At 45.8% G+C, this 20,604-nt stretch overlaps 1 protein-coding gene across 3 annotated transcripts in view; it reads right to left on the bottom strand.

The window, feature by feature from the left end:
- The window catches only part of Kif26b (kinesin family member 26B), a 403,420-nt gene that overhangs the window by 54,836 nt on the left and 327,980 nt on the right, over positions 1 to 20,604 (bottom strand). For all 3 annotated transcript variants that reach the window (XM_021161225.3, XM_029479381.2, XM_029479378.2), the window contains 5 exons: positions 20,055 to 20,261; positions 15,550 to 15,643; positions 14,142 to 14,404; positions 10,912 to 11,095; positions 881 to 1,040 (listed from right to left, as the gene is read on the bottom strand). In XM_021161225.3, the coding sequence (XP_021016884.1) occupies positions 881 to 1,040; positions 10,912 to 11,095; positions 14,142 to 14,404; positions 15,550 to 15,643; positions 20,055 to 20,261 (908 nt within the window). The remainder of the gene's footprint in view (positions 1 to 880; positions 1,041 to 10,911; positions 11,096 to 14,141; positions 14,405 to 15,549; positions 15,644 to 20,054; positions 20,262 to 20,604) is intronic.

Genomic DNA, 20,604 nt, shown 5'->3' with positions numbered 1-20,604 from the left:
TCCTGTAGCTAATGGGAGACACAGCTAAGTTGGGCAATGGGGGTGAGGGGCAAAGGGTGACTAAGGCTGGGTCATTCATGGGCACTGATGACAGCTTAGGGCTGTCCCAGAAATGAGAGAAGCTCTGACTCGATCTTCCTGGAGCAGTAATGATCAAAAGGCAAGGAACCTGGGCTGGTGAGATGGCTCAGTGGGTAAGAGCACCCGACTGCTCTTCCGAAGGTCCAGAGTTCAAATCCCAGCAACCACATGGTGGCTCACAGCCATCCGTAAAGAGATCTGGCACCCTCTTCTGGAGTGTCTGAAGACAGCTACAGTGTACTTACATATAATAAATAAATCTTAAAAAAAAAAAAAAAGGCAAGGAACCTGTATACAGGGTAAACATTTCCATGAAACTAGACATGGATGCCCCCACCCCCCACCCCAGGCTTTTTAACCTCACCAAGGTAGGGATATCAGATGTATCACAGAATGCCTGTGATGTCCATGCAATAATCAAGGTGTCATACTTGAACTAAAAGTTAACTGTTGTTTCCCCAACATCCACATCTAATGAGTGGTACTATGGTGGTTTTAATCTGGCTGCTCCACTGCTCTTTGGTCACTGCATGCCACACCATGGAGCAGACCACTGATGTGATGCTGACATTACCCCACCAATGGTGACCATGACTATAGGCCTCCATGACATAGCTTTTGGAAGATGATTCATTATATGATCACTAGCTAAAGCTAATCTCTGTCACTGAACTCATAGCCCAGACCAGACTGACGGTTAGCTGCACTTCTCCCAGGGCATCCCTCAGGACAGAGACTCGGTCATGGCTCAACGCAATGCCCACATGCCATCTTGCTGTCCAGTAGGAGAGTCACTTACTTGTATGGGATGTGCTTGCTCCCATTGACCAAAGCCAGGATGACGTTGCCCAGAGCAGACAGTGAGAGGCACAGCCCCGAGCCTCCTTCTCGGTTTTTGCTGAGAGCTTTCACACAGCTCCCGAGGTCGATGAGATGCAGGCGGCTTCGACCTCCAGACACTGGTACAGGGGAAGACACAAGAAGAAAAGGGGAGAGTGGGTAAGGTCTGGGCAACACATTTTCTCTTCTTCATGCAGCTCTCTGAGAATCATGGGAAAGGGAAAAGACAAACATTTCATAACACAAACAAGCCAAGCCGAGGTTTCAAATACCATTGGGGCTCTTAAATTCTGTCTCAAATCTACTGCCATTTATTTTACAAATAAAAGCACAATTTCAGTAGATCAAATGGTTCATTGTAGGAAGGTAAGAGTTTTAGCTAACTGTTGCGTGGATGACAGAGTTCTGAAACTTACCGAGTCAAAACCCCAACAGTTCATGAGTGATTATCTAGTCTAGCCAGGTTGGTAACTCCAGGAAAAATCTGGAAGATGTGAGATCCAGGTGCAAAGGCAGGGGAGACCCAAGTGTTTGCTGAGTGTCTGCCAATTGCCAGGTGCACAGACATCTATCTTATTCAGTTCTCACACACAAAATCATCTAAACACCATCATCCTCTTCTTGTAGATGAGAAAATTAAAGTTCAGAAAAGCTAAGAATTTCACCCGTCAATTCAGGCTACAATAAAGCAACAGGGAGCAGATTGTATCTTGTATCCAAAGCAACCCAAAATAAGCAGAATGTGTACAAAATAGCTGTTTTTAAGATACTAGCATTAGACAGAGGAGAGCTATTCTTGAGGCACATGAGACAAATAAGGCAAACACTGGTGGTGTCTCATCTAGCTGTGCTAAGAGTTCCTAGGCTTGGGGCAAAGAGCCCAGATAGAACCTGACTGGCCCAATGAACTCAAGAGAGACAGAATCCAAAGTCTAGGGAAATGAAGGCAGCAGCCCTGGGCAGGACAGAACACTGGGAAGGAAAGAACTCTTGGATTTGCAGTCTCTGGCAGCTTCAGCTATACGCTCATCAGCAGGTGTACACAGGACTGTGGAGGTAAGGCCAGGAATGTCTGTTCCCAACAGTCGGACTGAAAAATCTCAAAGTTCACATACAATGATAAATGAGCGTAACAAGGAGCAGGCCCACAACCCCACAATGAAAAAGTCTTTGAAGTAAACGCAGAAAAGCAGAGCTATCAGAACCCACAGAGAAGGTGACGAAGGCCAGTTACTGCCATCCTGTGTCAAAGTCCAGAGACATGGCCACTTGAGCCCTATGACAAGATCTGTCTCGATTAGAACAAAGTGTATACAATAACCTTGAAGAGATTAAGAACAAAGTTGGGATTACATTGGGGAGTTCATGGCAGGTTACACATTAGCAAAAGGAAAGGTTGGTAAATCTGATAATATATCAGTATAAATCTTCAAAATAAAATAGGGAGAAAAATACAAATGTAAACAACAAAAGTAAAGAGTGAGGGGGGAGGGGGAGGAGGAGGGGGGAGGGAGGAAATTAGCAGGGCTACAGAACAACCTCAGGTGTCTGAGGTTCACCTGCTTGGATTTCCAGAGTGTACACAATAAGTGACCGCCCAAACTTTCCCCAAATGATGGAAACCACCAACCCACAAATCTAAAAAGGCCCAGCAAGATCCAGGAACAAGAAGATCGAACAAAACCAGTGAAGCAAATGATAATCACACTGCTCAGAGCAGAAGAGAAAATTGGCCCAAGGAGCAAAAACATATTCCATACAAAGGAATGAAGGTAAGTGTGGTGGCCAAGGTCTCCTTAGAAAGATGCAAGAAGCTAGCATGGAAACATTTTTCCAATGGTTAAAAACTGTCAAAGGAGCAGTCAACATTCAGAAAAAGCATCATTGCAAAATAAAGGGAAAATAAATACATTTTTTTCCCCTCCATGTGAGCTGGGAGGGTGGCCCATGGCTAAGAACGCTTGCTATGCAAACCTGAGAACCTGAGTTTGAATCCACAGGAGTCACAGAAGAAGCAGGCATGGCTAGGGGAGCCCAGAGGCCCAGCACCATGGGGCAGGATCGGGGACGCAGATGGGTAGAATCCAGAAGCTCTCTGACCAGCCAGCCAGACTGAACAGTGACCTTCAGGCACACAGAGAAATCCTGTCTCCAGGGCTCAAGGCAGAGAACAATAGAGGAAGACAAGAGACATGTTCCTCTGGCTTCTCCATGCCTGTGCATAGGTGTGTTCACACACATGCATATATTCCCCATACCTGTCCCAACATCATCAGTTGACTTCATGTAAGGGATGTTCAGGTGGCACTTCTAGGTACCTGAACTCAAAGATCACTTTTGAGGGCAAGGTATGGATTGGATGTTGGGTAAGAACTTGGGGAAAATCACCTTGGAGCCTTCAATTCCCCTGCATGCTGTTGGCCACGAACATTCTGGAAAGCATAGCATTGTGGCTGATCCCTTCTCTAGCTTGGTCTCTACACTGTAGACATGAATGAAGTTCATTTTGTTCATTTTCAACTGTCCCAGGGGCGGCCTCTTCTCGGAGAGGCCATATTATTTCTTCTCTACCCTATTTCAAATCATGCAAGATTGGCTCATGGCAATGCGTTAAAGAAACAGTTATTTTTAAACAAAATATCATCTATTTTGCAGCCCAATTATGTAGGCAGGAAAGGCTTAGGTATTCCTCATACATCCCAGATGAAAGGGCAGAGACAGAGACCAATTTGGACCTCCAGACTTAATAGTCCATTTGATGTAATGGAATAAAATGTATAATGCACACATAGTGAAACAGGACACAGAGAACAAAGGGTGGCTTAGATTGTGTTGAAGAGTTTTATAAAATACCTGTAATTAGCAGCATGACTCAGAATGAGAGGCACCCTTATGCAATGGAAAACGCTGCTCTCTACCCTCTACCCACTGGTGTTTGGGTGGTCAGAGAATCTGGCTCTCCCAAATGGCACTTAATCTAGCAGGGTGCGAAGTCAGGGGGCACAGGCTGTTTGATAGCATCAAGAACTTACATCACCACAAGTCATTCTGCAAGGAATGAGCAAGGGGGAGGGAATGACTGCAGGTGAGGAGCTGGCTCCTTATCTGCCTTTCAGATTCCCGAGATCAAGAACATGGGAGTTAAACGAACATAGTCCAATCTGTCTTCTGCATTTTATTTGAAAGAGCATCTTGCATATTCCAGACTGGCCTTGAACTTCCTATACTGCTGAGGATAACAACTCTGACCCTTTGATGTCTCTGGGAGAACAGGCCTGTGTTACCACACTCAGTTTATGTGATGCTGGGAATCAGACTTCAGGCTTCCTCATGCATTCGAGGCCCCCAACTCAGCCACACCTTCAGCTCTGAATTTTTTATATTTTGAGTCCAGAGATAGACCAAACCAAATTACCCACATAGTTTATTTTCCCCACGGGAGCAATGCACTCATCTTACCTATTTCTAAACCACACAGTATTGAGTACCAGCTAGGTCCTGGGGAATACTAAACTCTCCTAATATCACCTAATGCCTACATTATACATTAATTGGGCTGAAATGATAGATGGGAGGGCTGAGGTCCATGCTAAAAAAAGAATCACCCATGATGTTATTGAAAATTAATGCTGAGTCAGGTGGGAACCCAATGTGAACTCTTGAGACAGGCATAGCCTTCCACGTGTCTTGCACAAATGTGACTTCCAATATGGCAGCACTCTGGAATCACCTGGGACCTGCAAAGAGCTACTGCTGTCTGCCCCCCACTCCCAGGCCTTCTCATTTGCTTGGGCTGGAGTACAGAATGGGCGCTAGGATTCACTTCAAAGTTCTCAGACAACCATCAGGGGCTGCAGTCTAGGATCCAGTGTCTTCCCACCCGGCTGAAGATTAGTCACACTCTCCATTGCCTCTGTAAGACATGGACTGACTGGCACCACAGCTTGCCAAGTGCTCGAGGCTGCTTTGCTTAAGCACTTTGGTTCCAAAACGATGTGCTGTCTATCTACCAGGAGATCAGCAGTTTATTACATGTTCATTTATTATGCAACTAAAATACAAACAACACAATAACCAATAAAACACCATTTTACACGGAGTTTAAACATTTATATATAAATTAAGCTTAATGTTTTGGGAAGATGTTGTTTGTTTGTTTTGTTCTGTTTTGTTTTGTTTTTGAGACAGAATTTCTCTGTATAGCCCTGGCTGTCCTGGAACTCATTCTATAGACCAGGCTGGCCTCCAACTCAGAAATCCACCTGCCTCTGCCTCCCAAGTGCTGGGATTAAAGGCGTGCGCCACCACTGCCTGGCTTGGGAAGTTGTTTTTAAAGAAGAGTTAAATCAGGTGTAAGTGAGAAAACAGAGTCACAAAAAAAAGAAAAGAAGAAGAAGAAGAAGAAAAAAGCAAAAAAAAAGAAAAGGAAAGGGAAGAAGAAAGGAAAGGAAGGAAGGAAGGGAAGGGAAGGGAAGGGAAGGGAAGGGAGGGAGGGAGGGAGGGAGGGAGGGAGGGAGGGAGGGAGGGAGGGAGGGAGGGAGGGAGGGAGGGAGGGAGGAAGAAAAGAAAGCTGGAAAAAGTTGGTAGCAAATGGGTCTTTTAAGTTCTTGAATATCTTTGAGGAAATGTCAGTAAAAGCAATTAAAATTGGTGTATAGCTCATGAAAGATAGAACCTTAAGTTAAAAAGTCGTCTCGAAGGGAAACCCCCTCTGTGTGCCCCAAGATTAATATGAATAAATGCACACTTGCTATTCATATGTATCTTTTGATATGGTTCCCCTGTCCAGTGGACTTTCTCTGTGGACTGACCAACTTCTGGCAGCATACTTAGTGTACCCACAGCATTTGAGACAGATGGTCAAAAGGTAGAATAATGAATTTGGGCTCAGTGTTCTAGGAGTCAGTCCATGGTTGCCTGGCCCCACCATGAGGCAAGCATGAATGAACACCATGGCATGACAAGAGTGTGTGGTAGAAGAGATTGCTCACATCGTAGCCGCTGGGAAGCATAAAGAAACAGACAGAGGCAAGGCAAGGACCAAGCTCTACCCTTGAAACATATGATCCCCAGCAATCTGCTTCTTCCAGTGAGGCCCCACTCCTGTCTTGCCCACCTCTCAATAGTCAACTCTAAATTTGAAGGCATTAAACCATTCATTAGGTCAGAGCCCTCAGGGTCTAACATCTCTGGAATAGCCCTTACTTGCATACTTGGAGGTATGCCTTACTAATCCCCCAGGTAATTCAAAATCCAAACAAGTTGGTCTTGCTTTCCAAAGCTAGCTGTTTTATATGGTAGAGGAAGCTGGGGTTAAAATACAGCACACATTCCATTGAATATAATACACAGGTACTGAGTGCTGGCATGCAGGCAAGGGCCAGCACCATGGAGGCCCAAGATGAGGATCAGAGTCTTCTGTTCTCAGGAAATACATAGCCTAGTGGGGCCCAACAGGCATGGGAGATAAAACTGTAAGGAAGAATGGGACAGAAGCTGCTATGGAGAAAAATCTTATGTAGCTGGGACATTCTGGGAAGTTGTAAGGAACAGGCAGGCTCTTACAGAGGAAGAAGACTTGAGACCCTTCATTCTTATTGTTTCTTTCCCTTCCTTCTGTCCTGAGGTAAGGCAGCTCTGACACTGATGGTGGGAGAGATAAAAAAATGCAAGCACAGAGTAGGCGGTGTCACTTCATAACTGACTCTGGCTAGGGAGCTGAGAGTCCCACAGTACATCTTCATCTCTCTGCTCAGGTCAGTTCTCTGAGAACTGACCAGCTTCTCTCAGTGTGGTTAGCATACCCACAGCACCAGCCTGCACTGAGGTGCACACTAGTGAGGCTCACCCACTTTAGGAGCAAAACCTGCTGCATGGATCGAGGGATCCTTCGAGCTGTTTGAACTATACAGCCCTGGGTAGGACATGGCTGGTTTAGGTCATTCTGCAGCCTTTGTAAAGAGTGACTGCCACCAGACAGCCAAGATGAAGGAAATTGTCAGATTAGACTTGTAACCAGATGAGTGCAGACACAGATGTCCACCCAAGTACATGGCCACACATTCCTGTATCTGTGGACAGCCTAGACTATGATGGCTCCCAAGGAGGAAGCTGGGTGAGAACATATCAGACTCCCAGTGTTAGTTGTGGGTGGACACTGGACGTTCAAAAGGTTGTGCATCAAAGGGATGAATTGAAATTGTCGATTATTATCATGTATATGTATGATGTGTGTTATGAGTACAGGTATGTGCATGCTATGCCATGCATGGAATCATTTCTCCCTTCCACCATACTTTCTGGGGATGGAACACAGAGCACCTGGTTTGGATGGTAAGCACTTTTACCTGCTGAGCCATCTCACCAGCCCATAAATGAATGCTTTTACAGTCCATGCTTATGAAAAGGACAACGAAAACTGGCTTCACCGAGTCCCCACCTGAAGTAACAGTTATCCATTATGAGGAACAGCACTTGCTCATTGGGGCCTCTCCCCAGTGCTGAATTTACACAGAGCCTGCAAGCCCTTATAGATTTAACAGTAAGGACTCACGAGTGTGGAGAACCAGCTCTGCCAATATTACAGAAGTGTTGGGAATTGGGGAGCTATTGTAAGCCCAACCTGATACTATCTACAAAACGGCGATATGTCAAAAGAATGTTCTTTTCTATCTTGACCAGAAGGTTTTAGTCCTCTCTCTCTCTCTCTCTCTCTCTCTCTCTCTCTCTCTCTCTCTCTCTCTCTCTGTGTGTGTGTGTGTGTGCATGCACACACATACAATGCATAGATAGGTCTAAGACTTGGGCACACACACACACACACACACACACACACACTATGTATCTAGTTCTTGCAGCAGAGATTGCCCCTGAATCCATCATCAGGCTAAGCCTCTCCCGGTTGGTTAACAGCTCTGCTTCCTGCTTCCCCTCAGGGTGACTAATTAATAAACCTTCCCTTAATTGAGTTCTGGCTGCCAAGTCCACAGGGATTATAACTTATATATAAGTAAACAAAATTTCCATTTTAAACAACATGCCAAATCTTCTCATTATGGGTTAGCCACACAAATCCACGGAAATCCTGCTGGGCTCCAGGCTGGGTCTGAATCTTTGCCTTTGAGATGCTGGGGCCCTGGCAGGTGGGAGCGGTTGGCCCTTTGCCCTCCACAGCCTGAACCCTCCCTTTCTCTCATCTAGTTTACTGCAACACGGGACATCACCTGAGAGGTTTGGAAGCCACTGGTGGCATCTGCCTTTTCCTTTCACTTGAATTTATTATTTAAAAGCAATTTTCATGCACAACTTAGAAATAAAAAGATGAGTCAGATGTTAAATATTTGATAAGTGCTCAGGATTTGGTAGGACCAACTTGGGAGCAAGTCGTCAGTTTTAGACAATGTTCTTTTACACTGTGGTGGAGTCAGAAATTCAAATTTTTACATTTGAAGCACTTTGGTGAAATCTCTCTGCATTTTCATTGTTTGCTTCAGCTTTCAGATTCTAAGATGCAAATAAGATGAAGGAATAAAAAAATAAATAAAACACCAAAAGGGAGTTGCCACTTAATGTACAACTCTTTGGGCCCTATGGACCTCTCTGCTTGGTGCTTTTGGAAGCCCTTGTCTGAGGCAGAGATATTGGGAGTTCCTTTTGCTGACCATGTCAGAACTCACTGCAGACTACTATTGACAGCTGTTTAAATGACTAAGAGATCAGTGTTCCAATTCTTACATCGACTTGCTAAGATATTACTCAGAAAAAGCAGGAGGGTGGGACTTAACAGCCAGCTCCCAGGACGGCAGGGAGAAGAACTCACAGCTTAGCTGCAGATTTCTGAGTTCCTGATCTGGTCCTGAGTCCCATTTCCAGCCTCAAGATTGTGATGCTAAATGAAAGTGTGCGACATGGTACGATCTCTCCTTTGAGAATCAATGTCCTTTAAAAGATTCCCATCCAACACATCCTGCTGTTCCTGAGACAAACCCTCACCATCTCAGGCCGTCCAGGGAGATCTGGTCCTACTTAATAATGGCACCCATGGTGGGAGTGGAGGTGGAGGTGGAGGTGGGGGATCTCCCAGAGTGACAAGTGACAGAGTTTCTAGATTCCTGGGGAACTGCTCCATCTGCTTTCCCATTCTGTGCAGGTGGCCTTGGTTAGTGGAACCCCCAGCCATTAGATGGCTGTTTTCATTTGTTAGCCTGGTGGAGATGGGAGGCAGCTCTTAGGGCCAATCAAAACAAGATGGCAAAGAACAAGGAAGGTAAGTGAACAAGTGATACATACATTAGCCAGAGAAACGAATCTCAAGTGCACAGAGTTAAATGAAAGAAGTCAGGCACAAAGGGACCCATTGGGCCACAAGATTGAGTCGCATACTACTCTGAGTTAAGTCAAACACAGACAGAAACAGATCAGTGCTTGCCACAGACTACAGGTGGGCTAAGGGCTGAGAATAAAGAGCAAAGACAACTTTCCAGGCCACTGGATACAAATTTTCCCTCAATAAACCTGCATCTAAGACTTTGTAGCTAAGTTAGGTGTGGTGGGTACATGGATGCAAGTCTGGCACACTGGAGGCTGAGACAGGAGGATTGCCAGTTCAAGGATACCCAGGCTAAATAGTGAGACATTGGTTCCGAAAACCAAGACAACTGTGGAAACAAGGAATCAAGTGGACAAACTCTAAAGAGTAGGAAGTGCAGGAGGAGTCAGACCAATGGAGGCAATGAGGTAGGAGAGAGGATTTTCCAGTTGAGGATACCAGGAACCTCAGAGAACTATCTCAGGAGCATTTTGCAAGTCTTCTGGGCAACAAGGACACTTGAGGGGAAACTATGTGTGTCGCCCCGTTCATGGCTCATAGGTGGATGTTTTAATTTCAGATTTTCCTTGGAATAGGGCCTCTTCTAATAATTCTCAAGGCAGGGTTTCCCTCCCCACTCATGTTTTGTTGCTTTCCTGGCATCCACAATCATTTAAGAAGAACTGAGGGCTAGTTGCTTGGGCATCAAAAGCCCTGCCAAGATGTTCTTGAGAGTTTCTGCCTTACTAGCCCAGTCCTGTGGCTTAGGTCTTGTCAGAAAGCCTAGTGAATCAACAGAGCACTTGGCCTCTGGATCAAGATCCCCATGTATAGGTACTCAGTTAAGTGTTGGTATCCAACTCTGGTGGGCCTAGAGCATACACCACTGACAGGCAAAGATGAGGAATTGTTTCAAGCCCAGTCCTAGCTTTAGGAAAAGTAGAATGCTGGGACTGTGAACAGAGCTGGGGTCTGGTTGTGTGGCTCTGTCACAGAGCAATCACTGTGCTAGCATTTATACAGGAAACATAGAGAACAGCCCGCATCTGGCTGTTCTTTCAAAGTATGATTTATAAACTATTCAGAAACATGACTATGACTTCCTAGCCTATAGGACAGACTCAACATAGTGATGAATGGCATGTTGGGGAGTCCTCTAGTGGCTTACTATTGGTTTTGGTGGGGTGGGGTGGGGTGATGGCTATTCTTGGTTGTGAACTTAACTACATAGAGGGCACATCTGAGAGGGATTTCTGCTTAAATTGAAGTGGATTTACTTCTAATCTGAATCTTTGAAGGGGACACACACACACGTAGAAAGCAATAGAGAGAGTCATTCTATAAGCTCTGTTACTCTGGAACCCCCTGACAATACAGGTAGAGATCCCAGCAGGACTTGTGAACAGAGCTAAAGTGTTAAACATCCATTTTCTTTTTTAAACCCATTCTTTTACATATCCAGAGCAGTGCCATTTGTAAGTTATCATTGCCAAAGCTACCCTTTTGTCCCTGTTCAACTCAAGAGTGAGTTTGGGCCTAGAATCTACAATTATCTTGAATTCCAGACCACTGAGCTGCAGGTAGGTGCCACACCCTCTGCTAAGGGAGGATGCTGCTGAGGCCTTAGGTGAGGGGTGCTGGCTGGCCAGCGCTAGTGCTGGAGCTGGCTAAGATGGACTTACTTCCGCCCTTCCCACTCTTCTCCATCCGGTACTGGTAGATGTGCAGGGTGAAGAGCATATGGGAGTTGCGGTGGTCATCCTCGTCACAATCCTGTTGGTTGCTTCGCCTGGAGGCAATGGCGGCATCCAGGAAAAAGGCAGCTTTCTCTGCGGTGGGGGCCCGAAGCTCACTCTGGTTCTGCAGCTGGGGGACAGAAAGTAAGAGATGAGACTGCGGGCTCCATCCACTCTGGAAGGCCAGAAGTCCTTCTGAAACCAGGCCTGTACACATGGGCCATTCTCAGCTTAGTCATTTTTTTCATACATTTTTCATGTATGCATGGGATGTATATGTGGATAGGCTTGTTTGCATGTGTGTGGGTGTGCCTGTAGAGGCCTGGGGTTAACGCTGGGAATTATCCTTGATTGTTTGTTATGGGAGGATCTCTCACTTGATCCCAGAATTCCAGATATAAGAGTTTCTTAGCAAGCCTGCTGGGTTGATCCTGGCTCTCAACCTATGGGTCATGACCCCTGGGAGAGTGTCAAATGACCCTTTCTGGGGGTTTATCTAAGCCCATCAGAAAACAGATATTTATCTTGTGATTCATAACAGTAGTGAAATTACAGTTATGGAGTAGCAGTGAAATAATTTTATGGTTGGGTTCATAACACAAGGAACTCTATCAAAAGGTCACAGCGTTAGGAAGGTTGAGAAGTACTGCTGTCAAGGCTAGAATTATAGTCAGGCCTTCACACCCACCCAACATTTATGTGGGTTCTGGAATTCTGAACTCTAATCCTCATGCCTTTGTGGCTAGGACTTGAATGGCTAAGGCAACCCAGCTTAGTTAATTTGTTTTTGAAAAGTAAGATTGTTCACATTTATTGGACGTAACTTGGTTTTAAATATTTTACAGCTAGCAAAGGGCTGTGTCAGGGGGTTGGTGTTAGCACATGCTCATCTCATAAGCCAACATCCTGGACCATCCATCCTCTAACATGAGAGATGTGACTGGATTTTGACCTTAGAGATTGTATTGGAGACAGGTGAAATGTGATTTACGTCGGAGACAGAAGGAACTTGCCTAGTGTTCATTTTTAATTTCTTGGCTATTTAATAAAAGCTGGTTTGGGGCCACATTTAGTCACATAATTGTTGTGAACAACAAGTACATATATGGTGTCTAGTGATAGCTGTCAACTTGACAGAACCTCGAATCACTTGGGAGCTAGGCCTCCGGATCTGACCATTGGATTATTGTGATTGCATGGTTGAGGTGGGAAGACCCACCCACAGAGGGCGGCACTGTCCCCTGGCTGGGCTCCTGGGCTGTGCAAGTGGACAGACAGAGCTCAGCAGCAGCACGCATTCCTTCACTCTTACTTCCTGGTTGTGAATGTCAGATGATCAGATGCTATAGGCTCCTGCTGCCTTGGCAATGACCTATCCCCTTCAACTTCAAGTCCTAATAAAGACTGTCAAGTTGCTTATGTTAGGGTATTTTATCATAGCAACAGAACAATGTACAAAAGTCATGTAGAAACATCTAAGTACTTGGAGGTCTCATCTGTATTTGAGAGAGAGATCTGTTTTTGATTTAGTTCCTGAATTTATGTTCAGGGCAAACTCACACACAGTTAGAAAAGACACAGTGGGCATTGTGTCTGAATCTTGTGAGAATGGGGTCTGAGTCCCAGTGGTCCCTTTTGTGGTGGAAAAGGAAATCTACTTTTGGTTTTGTTGAGACAAGTCCTTGCATCTCCTCACACTCTGCATCTCCTCTCCTCCTCGATCTGAAGGCTGGCACAGCAGATGCGAGCCTGATTTAGCTTTGATTTTTCAAAGAACTGATTTGCAACATGTCTTTGGGTTGGTACAAATTATGACAATTTTCTACTCCGACTTTAACCATACCTATAATTTCAAGCTGTGAGAAGCAATATTTGGTGCAGGCAGGATTTGCAAGCTAACACCAGCTTTAAAATCCTGGAACTTTGAAGGGAGTTTTATCGGATGCGTCCTTTTGAACTTACTATCAGACTTAAACTGCAGAATTATACACATTTTAAAGGAGAGCTTCAAGAGGCCATTACTTTCTTTGCCTTATTTACCTTTGGGAAACAGATCTTTACTTAAGAGAACCTTTGTTAGTAGGCTCCAAAATGAACCTAAGTTCACACGTGTTTGAGCCCTGCCAAGTTTGCAGAAGGAGCGGTGGCCCGGGTGCTTCTGCTTCCATCATGGAGTCTGTGCACCTACATCTAAGCAAATGCTATGCTTCAGAGTGGCAGGCCCCTGGATCATATGGGACTTGTTAGGAATGCACATGGCAGGGTGTGAGCTTTACCCCGAGTGGAGTCAGAAACTCTTAGGGAAGAAGCCCAGTGCTCAGTTTCAACAAGTCCTCCAGATAGCGCTGATGCACACTACAGAGATTTCTAAAGGACACTGGAAGGGTCCAGGTTCCCTGATCAGAGGCTAAGCAGGGCCAGGCTTTGAGAGTTGGGTATAATATTGTTTCTGGGGCATCCTCATCCACAGAAATGACCTAGCTGGTGGGAGCCAGTCTCTTATCAGAGACTCCTAAGACGGGGCGTTTTGGGAAGTCTACTGCAGGAAACTGGCAGAACTGACTTTCTGGATATGAACAGGGAGAGCCACAGAGAGATCCCTATGTTAAACAACAAAGGGAAGACCCTCTGCCCCCTTAAAAGGCCTGACTTCCTAAAAAGGTAAATAAGAGCTTCTCTCGGCTTCCATAGTTCTAGCGATTCTATCACGGTTCTAATTAGAAATCGGTTACTAGTTTTCCCCACAGCACTGCTAATCCGGCTGTAAAGCAGTGCCAGAAACACAGTTTATAGAGCCATAAACAGCCCCTGTAATGGCTGCAGCTATTTGTGCAGAGCAGTAAATATTTCAGTTTGTTGTTAAACAAAAGAAAGACTGTACTCTTTTTTTTCATTCTTGAAAGAGGCATCAAGAAAGTGGATTCAATCTCCCCCAAAATGCTATGACAATTGCAGTTCCTGCTCATTGTCAATTAGATTCAAGGTACAAATATTTAGGTTGGGTGAGCAGATGGCCCCACAGCTGCAGGCCATAAAGTTCCCGTCCACTTTAAAGTAAACACTCATAAGCCTTTCCCGGTTTACATGGTAAGTGATTCCAGGTCTGAGATGCCCCATCCTCTGAAGTAGAGAGGAGTCACCCCCACCTAAGTCCAAGTTCCAAAGTAGTCAGTCACCTGTGTGCCACAGATGGGGTCTTCACAGAGGTACACGCCTGGGGACTGCCCGTCCTGTAGGCTGCCCGTGGCCACCTCAGACAGCAGGTCTCGAAGGTTCTCCTCTTTTCCCCACACCTCAACGGCTGAGATGCGGACTGAGAATCGGGCCCCCGTCTTCTCTTTGCGCTCATTGATAAGCTTGAACAGCCAAGAAATAGCACATGGAATAATACCCAGGTTCTGCATAGAGTCATCCCTTCCGATCATGGTATAGGATTTCCCTGTGGGAACCGGGGAAGACAGACACACAGACATCACTCATTAGAGCTTCAAAAGGCAGATGCTGAGGACCCAGAAGGAAGGCACGGGGAGTGGGACGAGGGCAAGCTGAAGAATGAAAAGACACATTTCCTTATACTGGAGGTGAATAATAGCTATAAAAGAATGTGAGAGCCCAAACAAATGACAGGGTGAAGTCACAAGGGGCCTTGCAGAGGAGCTCAAACATCACAGACTATCTGCCTTTGGGGTTGTTCTACATGAAGTAGGAAGCTGGGGCTTTTCATCACGATTACAGTCCTTTTTATAGCTACCCCACAGATTAAATCCACACATGTGTGCTTTATATCCTTTCTCAAGTTAAATGCTGGTTTGCTTTTGTTTTGATTTTTTAATAGCATGAGCAAATTCCATTAAAATCGGGACCCCTGCTTTGATCTGTGATCAAGAAGTGAAGAAAGGAGTGGGGGTGGGGTGGAACGGGCTCTCTGTCACAGGGGAGGGGTCTCTGTGTCCTCTGCGAGGCCTCTGGGATGATTTCTTCCACCAAGAAGCTTCCGAAATCGCTAACTCTTTCTGTACATCTGACAAGGCCTGGGAGGCAAAGAGGTCAGGACTGGAAAGAGAATGTAGCAGGGGATTTAAGCCAATGTTTTGCAGGGCTAGTTGGTGGCTCCTTTCTCAAGTGCTGAAACAGGGAGGATTTTTTCACAGGGAGCACTCTTCACAGGGCTGGATGTTGGCCCAAGGACAGCTTTGGTTTGCTTCCCCCATGTGGGGCTCTGCTTGGAGATTCCTCCATTGGCTCCACCCACCCGAATCTGCTTCCCAGACATCCATCCCATGATCAAGACAGACATGAACACCCTTCCTGCTTCTCTACCCACTGGGCTTGACTATGACCTTGACCTATGACCTTGTTATCCTGTTATTCCCCTCTTGGAGTTGAAGCTGTCTTATGGGACTAGGTCTGTCCACTTAGGACTGACACTTGTTTCAAAGTCAGGCATGGTTGTTCTTTATCATTCAGTTTGGCACCAAAAGGGAACTTAGCCTGCCCTTGCATCGAGGAATCCAGAACCAATATCGAGACAGGAATGAGGTTACCTAGTGATCAGCACAAGAAAGAACTCAAGTTTCCACTCACCTAGCTTGGCATGGCCAAAACAGAACACACAGCCATCTGCCCCGTTCACCACAGACTGGATGACTTCGGCCACAGTTCCAGCACAAACTTCAGCCTGGAAGACACAAGACAAGGCACTCGATAAATGCACCTCGCAGCACCCAAGGCACCTCAATGACATAGAAGTGACTCTGCCTTCCTGGGGCTTGGAGTCCTAGCATCACCACAGTCCCAGATGGTCTAGCCTCTGCCACTTAAAAACACAGGGGACTTTCCACCCTTGTAATCAGTGAAACACACTGACTATAAACCTTCCTTTTGCACTCTCCAGTCTTAAAGTAGGTACAGGTTGTGGTGAGAGAATGGGATGGGTTCTGGACCCTTGTCCCCTCTGTCAGCCTCCTCGGCAAGGAACTTGACTCTCTATTGTCTCTCTGTCCACCAGAACCTCACACACACACACACACACACACACACACACACACACCATCTCTCAAACAAGCTAGTCATACTAGAGAAGAAAACATGATTTCCAATTTAGAACAGAAACCCTGAGGACAATCTTAGTGTTAACAGAATCGAGAATGTCTAGATGTGCATCTTCTTTCTTCCCATACCTTCTTTCTTTGCTCACATCCGACTTTTGAAACCTTCTTTCTCTATACATACACTGACTGTAAACAGCATCAGTTGGTCACATGTCAGTGTGTCGTCCCACTCCCCATGCCTTCCTTCTGGGTCCTCAGCATCTGCTTTTTGAAGCTCTAATGAGTGATGTCTGTGTGTCTGTCTTCCCCGGTTCCCACAGGGAAATCCTATACCATGATCGGAAGGGATGACTCTATTTAGGGTATTCCTTAGCTAAGCATGCCTTGTCTTCGGTGTGATTATCACAATCTTTACACCGAGAGCAGGTTCTCAATGACTTCTTTGCATCTCTCCATTGATGCTCAGTGACAGTGCAAGCTGCAAACTAAAGCTATGCAGTCAAGTGTGTGGACCACCTCAGAGATTCAGAAACTCTCTAGTTAGCATCTCAGGCCACTGCAGCAACAGGAGGACAGAAGTACTTTCCATGTCCTTTTGCTTCGCCTTCACTTCTGTCTCAGGGCTGGGGTCAGAGCTCATAGAGGCCCTGAGAGCCATCCAATGCTGGGGCTCTGCAGCCATTGGAGCAGTGTGCCTCCCAGTGGGAATCTGAAAGGAGGCTGCCTGGGCCATGAATGTAGTCATTCAGCTCCGTGGTACAGCTGTGCAATGGATCTAAGAATTTGGAAGTCAATTTCCCTCTCCCAAACTGAAATTGAAAGACCACACTCTCAACAATAGTCAATTGTTCATGGCCAGTCACCTCAGCAGCTCTTCAGGGGTCCCCTTTAGCCGAGGGATGGAGGGATAGGACTATGTGAGGTCCATGAGATCTTATACAACTTCCAGGACTAAGGTGACAAGAGCCAATGTTGCTCTGAAGCTGAGACTAGAACAGTAGAGGTTGTCTGGAGTTAGCCAGAATTGTCTCATCCAGTGCAGGGAAAAGTTACTGCCCACAAGCCCACCTTCAACTTGAAATGAGGTGGGGTCAGGAGACCACCAGCCACCCTGGCCACACATGATGTTAATTAAGAGAGTCTTAAGACACCAAGGTTATGAGCAGAACAAACTGCCATTGGTATCACCAGTAAAGAGACCAAGGGGCAGTGAAGACACAGGAGTGGCCTCACAGGGTACGAGGATGACCACACACTCCCCTGTAGGGCTTCTGCTCTTCAGGGAGAAGAGAATGACTGGAGATTTGCCTAGGTTGGTTTGCTAAGGGCTGACAGTGACCCCTGGACACTCCCTGCTGTCCTTCCCCATGGGCCCAGAGAAGCAGGAAGCCTCCCTGACCACAGCATGGACAGCTCTGCCCAAAGTTTTGCTCAGCCACAGGTCTCAGTCCTCTCCATCTACACCTAAGCAAGATCTAGCAAACGTTTCTCCCAACAGTGGGTGGTCAAAGCTGCCAAGGCTACTTCATGGTAACAGGGATAGCTCTTAAGGGCAAGAAGGAATAGGGCCATTCTTATTGTTACTCAGTGCCAGGGAGATGATGTTCTTAGAAGCAGGAAGAAAGAATTCACAGATACCTGGGGCCACCATAGTGACAGCTGCCACACAGGTAAGGGCCTGAGAGTGTCCCTTGAATCTGGGCCAGTAGAATATAGCAGAAATGATAGTGTCAGCTCAGTTCTGAGCCAGCATATCTATGCCCTGGACACTGCCATGTCCACAAACCCAGGCTAACCTGTCCAACAGCATAGGGCAATACAGATACAAGAACAGGTGACCCAGTCAAAGCCACACTGCACATTTGCCTGTTTTGTGCCTTGTGGCTTAAGGGGTGCTGACTCTGTGGGGGTTAAGCTGGCTATAACCAGTTAGGTATCATATTAAAAATCATGACACTTCAGACAGACAAGGTCTGTTGAGCACTTGCTGTCATAATAGTCTAATGAGGCACATGAATTTGCCACATAAGGACATCGAGACCCAGAGAGCTGTATGACTTATGCAATGACACACTGCTAGGAAATAGTTGACCAAATACTGCTGTGTCAAAGACATGGTGTACAGAGCAGGACGCACTGCAGTTAAGGGGGAAGTGGTGGGCTCTGGGTAAGATATCTGCTTAGGAAAGTAACTAAGGTGACAAGGATTATTTGTCATAGTGTCCTTGTCTGGGGTATGAAGAGAATTTAAAATGTTTCTTTCTACCCAAAAGATTTCAAAGGGGAGTCCATGGCTTGACGTAGGTGAAGGTTCTTGAAAACCACAGATATACATAGAGATTTATACCACTAGACACGGAGCAAATCAGAACGTTCTGAGATCTGTGAACATGCAGCTTTGAGCATCTTCAGCCTGGGAACCAAGTGAGAAGTGTAAAAAAGACTGGCAATAAAAATGGCTCTTTTTTTTTTTTTTCGGGAATAAATCTAAAACTCATTAATAGTCCAGGCTTAATTTAGGGTATGCTTTAGAATCCTTTCAACTTCCCAGATAGCTTTGGAAAAGTTTTAACCCATTAATTAAATTATCTGTAGGCCATTTATTAGCCCTGGTGTCAGATTTAGATCATCAAACCCATTGGGTGGTACGACATAAAAATTGAAATGAAGAGAAACTGCAAAATCTTAACCATAAAGGGCCTCATCTTCCTAGGATAATCCTCGGGACAGTGATGTTGAGCTTCCAGACGAATGGTACCTACATGCCTAGGGTCTGTTGGTGGAAAACACATGTCATGTCAAACCCAGTAGTCCCTACAATATACAACATAGAGAAAATGAACAGGCTGCAGATGCTAACTGTTGGTGCTCTGGTCCTCTGGTCAGCTGTAGCCTTAACTGACATACTAAGAAGGGTTTTACATAATGCTTGGGAAGTCCTTAAAAATTTATCAGAAAGACACAGGGTCCCTGATGCCACAATGCAGGCAAAGCAGGCCACTGGTTGTCTATGGTGTGCTTAATTCACAGATGAATATATTCACTTATTTTTGGTATGGAGGAGAGGCCAGAGGCCTTACTTGTCATGCAGCGAGTGCTGACTGATACCACACACTCTTCAGTTCCTTGTTTCTCCACTGGTTCTGGCCACAGGTATGTTTCAACCTCTGTTCCCTACTGAGCACATCATTTCCTCACTCGGGCTATAATCCTGCCTCCCACTCCCCATGGCTATGAGACTTTAATCCAGTTACCTGAAATATTTTCCCTGTTACATGGCCTCCCAAAGCCCAGTCAGGAGGAGAATCCTAACAGGTCAGTTGTCAGCACGGTTTTACAGTCACCCCATAACCTCCAACCTTTCCAGTTAGTTTCTTATCAATAACTGCCTTGTTTTCACTTCTCCCCAAGCATGTGGTTGGTGTGTGTGTGTGTGTGTGTACATATCTCTGTATGTGTAGGGGTATTCACACATGACTGAATAAGTGTGGAGGCTAGAGATTGATGTTGGGTTCATTCATTCATTCTCTGTCTGTCTGTCTGTCTGTCTGTATCTGTCTGTCTCTGTGTCTCTGTCTCTGTGTCTCTCTCTCTCTGACTCTGTCTCTCTCTGTCTCTGTCTTCTCTGTCTCTCTCTGTCTCTTTCCAGGATTGCTCACTGATCCTGGAGCACATCCATCTGACAAGACTACCCACCAATGAGCTCCAAGGAGCCTATTACAAGCGTGCACCACCACGCATAACTGAGGATATGAACTCAGATCGTCACGTTTGTGTGGCAAGCACTTCATCAACTGAGTCACCTCCTCAGCCCTCCAAGTATATAACTTGCTGAAATCCCAACACACTAGATCTTTCCAGGGAAACTACCATACCAGTAACTTGGAAGAACTGAGGTATTCCGTGGAGCTCAGAACGACTTCCAAACATACTAATATGGATGGAGGAACTCGTTCATTAGAGTGTCCCAGAAGATACCCTGCCAGCTCACATCCCCTTAATCGATGCTAGGTGAGCCCTGAGGGAACTCTAACCCACCTGAGAAGCGTCTTGTGGGAAAACAGCATCGAAGGCAAACATCTTCGGAGGAACCTGGCTGCTTCTTTTCTGGAAGGCATTTTGACCACCACAAGTCAGGGGATCATACAAGGTGATCTGCTTCTTCCGTGGGTCCACCTTCAGGAAAGAGCTGGATTCTGAGGTATCTCGAGCTGATGTGGAACAGATACGCAGCATGACTTTCACCTGTTAAAACCAAACACGGATTAAAGAGCGGGCTACTTAACGATGGGAGTAGCCTTCTGCATGTGATGGTGTAAATATTCATGGCAGTGGGGAACTTTCTCATGATACATTATGGTGAAATACACAACGAACCTGTAAGCTAACCCTCACTGGGTCATGGGAAGAATGGTATATCTATAATTACCAGGTAGAATGTTTTGATATGTCCATTACTTGAATGCAGAGAAGGCGCACTGTGTTCTTTGTCTTCCTATTAATATAAATTAAAAATTAACTGTGCCCTGGTGGCCCAATTACATAGATGAAAAGCTAATCTGGACTGTCAGGCTATAGGGGCTGGTGC

Source organism: Mus caroli, unplaced genomic scaffold, assembly GCF_978045245.1.
Source record: "Mus caroli unplaced genomic scaffold, Mus_caroli_1 scaffold_1, whole genome shotgun sequence".
In the NCBI taxonomy this organism is placed as follows: Eukaryota; Metazoa; Chordata; class Mammalia; order Rodentia; family Muridae; genus Mus; species Mus caroli.
This window is presented reverse-complemented; position numbering and strand designations above follow the sequence as displayed.